General features: G+C 41.8%; 1 protein-coding gene across 1 annotated transcript; it reads right to left on the bottom strand.

Moving 5' to 3' along the window:
• Nucleotides 1–855: 855 nt before the first annotated feature.
• LOC117484517 (nuclear factor 7, brain-like) lies at nucleotides 856–3,007 on the bottom strand. The gene is made up of 2 exons (XM_034132949.1): nucleotides 2,744–3,007; nucleotides 856–2,628 (listed from the first exon to the last, which is right to left on the bottom strand). The coding sequence occupies exon 2, from the start codon at nucleotides 2,609–2,611 to the stop codon at nucleotides 1,223–1,225; it is 1,389 nt and encodes a 462-aa protein (XP_033988840.1). The 5' UTR covers nucleotides 2,612–2,628; nucleotides 2,744–3,007; the 3' UTR covers nucleotides 856–1,222.
• Between the last annotated feature and the right edge of the window lie 4,496 nt (nucleotides 3,008–7,503).

Raw genomic sequence — 7,503 nt, 5'->3', positions numbered from 1 at the left:
TCTGATCGGGGCAAATACCCGATGGCAACGATGATAACAAGATGCCCTCACGATGGCCTTACGAAGGGCAAAATTGGCACACGAATTCAACACGAAAATGAACCTTCGCGAGGTCCTTCTGCAATTTTTTGACATGCCAAAGATTTTGCCACCGCTCACGAAGTCGCTGCCGGAGCCTGAGAAACTCCACCGGCGGTCATACGATGGCTTAAGATGCCCTCACGAATGGCCCGATGTTGCTACGATCAGAGCCGAATTTGAACATTTCCTTTATCGTGTGTCCATCGGGTTGTTTTATTGCACAACAAAATCATGTAAACATATTATGTAAATAACCCAATTTGTGTTCTGTAAAACTGAAAAGGATATAATATATTATTTAGAAGGCGAGTTGACAGGAAGTTGTTGTTGCTATGGAAACAACATTGCGGAGAAAACTTAATATCTTCTACATATAAAGACGGATAAAGTAAAGAACAAAGTCTGAAAATATCAGCACAGTATCATAGTACTTTAACATAATTGTTTTTGTTACTTTCGTTGCAGTTGTATGTCTTAAATGTAATGTAAATGTTGCCTTCGTGTGTGGTTCGGGGCCATCTTCGTGCGAAATTCACAATTCCATATTCGTGTGTCCATCGGGTGTCAATTTCGGGACAGTGTGATGCGGGCTTAAATCCCTGATTCTGAGGAATCAAGAGTTAATTCAGGCTCTAAAACTCTGTTTATTATATATAATTTCAGTTTAAACATTGATTTTAATATCTGGAAACATTATATTCTGAAGTAGAAATCATAATGTGTTTGTTCAGAGCTGATAAATGATTGGCCGCTCAAACATTCAGGTGGATAAATGTTTTTATTTATTCTGGATCCCGTCACACACAAATCAGAAATGAACAACAATTTAAAATTACAGAGAATCAATGAAACAGAAAAGGTTAAACTAACCCAACATAAAGATCTGAAATCATTCATCATGTGAAGAAAGCTCTTCCTCTCATTGCCTCTAAATCAAACTCCATATTAATGAGAGTTATGGAGAAACATCATTCTGACAAGCTTTGGTTGGTCCCACGTGTTAAGGAGAAGAAACTATGTGCATGTATTTCAGTTTAATAAAGGTTGATCATAGATACAAAAAGAATACCTTCCAACTAAATAACAAGAAACTAAACAGGTGCAGCTTTAGTTCATTTCTCTGTGAGATATAATCCTCCTGCTAACTTCTCTGATCCACTGTCACACACACCTTCCCTGGTAATATCTTCACTTCACCCCAAGTATAAATGTATGGAAACAGCCTCTTAGTGAAAGTGTGTGTGAAGGTGTGTATGTGTGTGTTAGTGTCAGGATCAGAGAACGACAGCTTTCCTCTGTTCCAGTCCAGATTCACTCTGACTCTCTGGGGCTCCTTCTGCAGGCTGAGAGGAGTGGATGGAGCTGGTGGTGACAGTGCTGAGTATTCAACTTCATTATACTCTATTCTCCATAATCCAGACTCTATGTCTCCTTTCCTGTCGACAGACTCTGCTAACACACCCAGTTCCCAGTATGTATTGTCTCCAACCTGGACATCCCAGCTGTGAGTCCCTGAGTTAAAGCCCTCAGAGCCCAGGACAGAGCAGACATAATCAAGCCTCTCTGGATTATCAGGAAGTTCCTGTCTCTCTCCTCCTAGTCTCAAACTGGTCAGATCTTCAGACAGGATGAGGTTTGGACCAGCAGTGTTTGGGTCCAGGATGAGAGGAGAGTAGGACACCAAGTCCTTCATCTTGCTCCAGATGTTGAAGCTGAGGTTGCCCAGGTGTTTGGCCTGGTCTATCAGAGCTCCGGAGGGCAGCTGTGGATCCTCCAGCAGGGGGCGCTGCAGCCTCTCCACTGCAGCCTTGTAGTTGTGCAGGAAGGAGACGTCTTCAGCTCTCAGCTCCTCCTCTGTGGCTCTGACTGTGTGTGAAAGAGCTGCTATCTCTCTGCTCACAGCCTCCATCTTCTCCTCCATCATCCTCCTCTTCAGCTCCTCTTCCTCCCTCAGTGCAGCCATCCTGGCCTCCTCTTCCTCTTCTAGAAACTGGTGAAGCTTCTTAAACTGCTCCTTAATCTGCGTCTCTGTGCGTCGAGCCTGGACCTTCAGGTGTCCTGCTGTTTGATCAAACTTCACTTTAACTTCTTCAAAAGTCTGTAACTTCTTCTTGAAGGGCTGCAGAGTTTCCTGAAGCTCCTTCTTGTGTTGTCGTGCAGCTTCATCGATGGGTCTGAATCTGTGGTCGCTGTGCTTCTCTGAATCTCTGCAGACGACACACACTGGCTGCTGATGGTCCAGACAGAAGAGTTTGAGTTTCTCAGAGTGCAGACTGCAGAGAGCCTCTGGAGATCTCTGATCTCTCTCCTGTAGGAAACTCTCACACAGGTTCTTTAACACCAGGTTACAGGGAGGTTCTCCTCTTGAAGATCTTCTCTTACAGACTGGACACTCTCGTGTTGGTTTCTCTCTAAACCAGTTCTGCAGACAGGCTTTACAGAAGCTGTGGCTACAGGACAGAAGAACAGGATCTCTAAAGACTTCACAACAGACCGGACAGCAGAGATCTTCCTCTGATCTGGAAGCCATGTTGTCTCTGAGTGAAGCTGAAAACACAGCAGACAGGAAGTACAGTCAGTCATGGCTTTTTAAACTATAATTGTAACCCCAGTGTTTAAATGTGGTGACAAGTTATCAGCTATAGACCCATGAGCTTTCTACCTGTTGTGTCTAAAGTGGTTTCAAAGGTAGCTGCAGAACAGCTGGTGTCACACCTTAGCAACAACGACCTACTGCTCCCTATGCAGTTTGGATTCAGGAACAATTATTCTACTGAAACTGCATGGTGTTCTTCTTGGAAGGAATCAAGGCTAAATTAGACAAAGGAGGGATAGTTGGAGCAGTTTTTCTTGATCTCCATAAAGCATATGACACAGTAAGTCATCTAAAACCTTTATCAAAGCTCTCCAAAGTCAAGCTATCAGTTAGCTCACTAAAATGGGTAAGGTCGTATTTATCTAGTCGTTCTCAATGTGTTGGTATAAATAATAAACTGTCATCAACTGAACCATGCTCACTGGGAGTACCACAAGGCTCTGTGTTGGGACCGTTCTCTATCCGGATGTATGCTGAGGACACGGTCATTTACACTCAAGGGGAAATGCTGAACAGGTTGCCACTAAGCTCTCAGTTATGCTGCACAAAGTTGCTCAATGGATAAGTGATTCGTGTCTTACTTTAAATAAATAAAAACAGTTACGATGTATTTTACTAACAAACAAAAAACCATCCGTGTATCCACAGCTTAGTGTTAATGGACAAACCATCAAAAAAGTGAATCAATGCAATATGTTATCCAGATACAATCTCCTTCTGTTTTCAAAAACTCAATTGGTATTCAACATCAGATCCAATGCTACTCCAGCACCTTTGAGAAGCTTCTTCCAGCTCCGCTCTGAACAAATGGGCAGAACCTCGACCCGCCTTGAACACAGATTTAACCTCTGCACAATCTGCCTTCTCTTGTTTACGCAATAAAATATTGGAATCTGCTTCCATCTTAAAACCTGCTCAGATTTTCACATTTCTTCCCAAATGTAGCTTTTTGTGTCTTACCAACATGATGTTTTCTGTAATTTGAGATGTTAGTTTAACCTGTTACGCACCTTCCGCCCGGTACCGGGCGGATAAACGCGTCATTTGCAGGAAACAACGTCTAAGGAATCTTAATATTGAATAAAACTATGAATGTGTTATATCCATGTAACGGGAAGAAACTCAGCTAACTGATCTTTTTAAAAAAACAAATCAAAAAAAAAACACAATGCTAGCACTCAGCCTCTGAATTAGCCACGAGCGAAAACATGGAATGTAATGCGGCACTTAAACTCACTCAGAACTCCCTTATTACTTATCCTAGATGCACAACCAAACACTCTTTTTTGGTGTCCTGGAGACACTGAATCTAACGGTGCCCACCTCAACACTCAGTGATAAACATTCGCGACGCTATAAACGAAAGCGTACATCATCACATGTGGAGCTAAGTAGCTAAACACGTAAACATGGCTTACCTTGGTCAAAAGTGGTCTTCAATGGCATTAAAACGATAAAAAAACGATGCTGCAGTTAATCCATAGGTTCATCCTATGTGTCTGTGCCTTCTTTGAAATTATTTCTGATAATCCATAAGCAATAAAACTGCGTTTTAGTTTCCAAACTCCAGAAGGAGACATTCTTCCACTTTGCTTTCGTTTCCCACACGCGAAGCAACCACATTTTTTCTTTACAACGTGTGTGGGTGTGTGCCTCCCCCTTCGATTCTATTGGCTCTAACGGTCACAAGGGTATGTCAACCAACCAAATCGACCAAGGGGGGCCAGAGATAGGTCAAATCCACCCAAATGACCCCAAAAGTGGGGGTTTTTGGCTAAATCTCTCTAAAAAGGTCAAATTTCACTTGTTTTGCATCAATCTTGATACAGGGTACTTATTATATGTTGTACTTTGGATTCCTAAAGCTTTTAGTCTACTAACCCATCATCCAAGGGTAGTTTTCACTATCTGTAAAAAATAATTTTTGGACGGACACTATAATTTACAGTTTTTTACTATGTAAAATCTGAATTTTCTTTAAAATAAAAAACATTTATATTGATTCTGACACTTCTACATCCAACTCACAGGTTTATCATTACTTTGAGAAAAAAGATTATTAATTTTTCCCTTTTAGAAGGGAAGATATGGTCATTTGTTCTGGGAATGTCATTTTCGAGCCTGAGACCTGAAAAACAGGCTCAGAGTGGAACAGGTTAAATGATTCGTACAATTATATGTATTTTGACAAGTGTACTAATATGTTTTATACCTCTGTACTTTGATCTGGTTTTATTGAGAGTGTGATAGTTACTAGGACATGTTTTATTGCTGGTTGATTGTTATGTGTTCCTGCCCAGGGACTGCGGATAGAAATGAGCTTTTAGCTATAATCTAGAATTTAGCATCTCTTCTCTTTTTTAGATTAACGTATTTGTATGGATGGTCCTTGTTAAGTAAAGACGTATACTAATATAACAATGACCCCCCCGCCTCCTCTACTGACTGATATCTACTTTGAGTGATGTTTGGAGTCAGACTCACCTTCAGAGTGTTGAGTGTCAGCAGGTTGAAGCAGCCGTGTTGTAGTTTCCTCTTTTCTCTCCTGTAGCTGAACTCAGAGGAAGTTGTTAGTTTGGTCTGAGGGATCGTCTGTTTTTCAGTCCGTCTGAGTGCTGTTAGCTCTCGGTCCAAAGTGCGGATTAATTGCAGGATTAAAGGTTGTAGTGGAGAGTTAAACATTAACACATCATACGGTGAAGATTACCCTCTTGTGCAATTCATTTCAGAACGTAACCCACGCCCATAGTACTACTACATTAAGCAGATTTCTTGAATGTGTGTATGTTAAGTCAAAGTTTGATTTGATTGATTGCATCTTGTGCCTCATAAAATATTTTAGTGAGAGTTTAAATCCCTTCTTGAGCAGGGCGTGTATTTCTTCCTGTACAGCCTTACAGATTCAGCATGTTAGCGCTCCATCACGCCTTCTCCACGTTCATTTAGTTATTAAAATCGAGCTGAGATTGTGGAGTTTGTGGGCCGTCATGTGTGGATTAATCAACCTTTGTCGACTCAGCGCAATCTTTGCAGAGGTGGTAAACGATATAGGGAGGCAAATTGAAACGGAAAGTGTTGACTCTTTGCTCTCTATTACACTTTAATGTCTCCTCTTTACTTTGGTGCCGGAGTGAATTCTTGAATCGGACAGCGTGCAGAGAAAAGATGCTATAAAAGGCTTTACTGTGGGGGGGGGGGGTTTAGCTCCAGGGTAATAAAAACGTGTGGACTCACCTCGCCTGCTCACACATTGTTTGTCTGGCAGCTTTGTACACATCTGCCATGGCTCTGACACTGTGTCTATATTATTCTGCAAATATGGAGGTTAATTACTGCGTGACTGACAGTTTGACGGCTTGGATGGACATGAAACTCTCCCGGTTTAAAAAACAGTACAAAAGCTGACGAACTGCTTTGGAAAACATCGGCTTTTTTGATAGAAAGGGGATAGAAGGCCTGTGGATTATTAAAGGAAGAAGTTTCATATGATTAGCAAGGTGCATTTCAGTAAAATACATCCCCTCGCGCAGCTTAAAGCTCCCATGTCATGCTTTTCCGGTTATTACCCGTCCCCTTGTGTGTTATGAAGGTTTTTATGCATGTAAACGGTGTGCAGAGTCAAAACCCTCAAAGTACACCCTGTAGCGAGTAAAACTCTAACACAGAAAATACCTCCCCAAAACGCCTCGTTGGAGATACGTCACTGCCCATTTGAGTCTTCCATTTAGTTCCGGGTACCGCCTGATGTCATGCGGTACCCGGAACGAAATGGACCAATCCCGAAGAGCTATGGCCACACCAGCAGCGTCGTGTTCCTCCTCCAGAGGTTCGAAGAACCGGCATTTCACAGACGAAAGCTTCCAAAACATTGCCCAGTTTGAGGCCGGATATGCACAGCTTGTTTGGACCGTTTGGAGCAGGGGAAGATCTGGGTATACAACCTGTAAGTTTGCATTGTTATTTGTGTATTTATCAAACAAGACTGTTTAAATGTGTAAACTGTGTTGGACTGCTAAGCCATTGACACAGTGCTAACTAAGTTGCTAGAGTTTCCATATATCAACTCTAATATCAGCAGATGGCCTTGCATACATGTATCTCATAGCAGGAGAATGTCTGCATTCACACACAAAATACCTATTGACAGTATACTCCGGGTGATTTGCCGGTCAGTCGCGAAACGTAATTACATTATAGCTGGCGTAGCGATCTAACACACGGAGCTAGAGCTAGTTTCGGTCAGAAAAACATTTTTGTGATGCTACGTTGCTAGCGTTTAAATATATCAACTACAATGTCAGCAGATGGCCTTACATGTTTGTCATGGCAGGAGAATGTCTGCAGTCACACACACGGAATACTCATACAGTATACTGTACTGTGATTTACCGTACATTGTGACCGTACATATACTGCATGTAGCTAACGAGGCTAGCTGTATGCTAGCGCAAAACAATGTATTCATGCAAGTTACATTGTATGACCGAACGTAGCAGAATACCCGTATACGATTGCAATTATAAACACGTTATTGCTAGCCTAATATGAACCACTAGCTTTTGTTCATAGTAGTTTTATTACACTGCATTATAGTTGCCTTTCCTCCAAGCTAACGTTCATATCGTGTTAGCTACCAAGGTAAACAAAGCTAGGTTAGCATATTAGCAGGCAAGCTGTTCATTACACAACTACTACTAACGAATCTAAAACAACTAAGTTTCTCTAATATTTTGTGATTTGCATTTGATTTCGTCCAGCCAGATCCTGGCGGACAATCCATGACGGGGAAGGGATTCTACTGAGGGTGCTAAAAGGCACCGCACCGA

The sequence above is a fragment of the Trematomus bernacchii genome, unplaced genomic scaffold (genome assembly GCF_902827165.1).
Source record: "Trematomus bernacchii unplaced genomic scaffold, fTreBer1.1, whole genome shotgun sequence".
In the NCBI taxonomy this organism is placed as follows: domain Eukaryota; kingdom Metazoa; phylum Chordata; class Actinopteri; order Perciformes; family Nototheniidae; genus Trematomus; species Trematomus bernacchii.
The sequence above is the reverse complement of the archived record's forward strand: the minus strand, read 5'-3'. Positions and strand labels throughout refer to the sequence as shown.

What these genes read in the sequence shown, in the direction of transcription:
- LOC117484517 (XM_034132949.1), bottom strand. Translation starts at nt 2,611, where the DNA reads ATGGCTTCCAGATCAGAGGAAGATCTCTGCTGTCCGGTCTGTTGTGAA.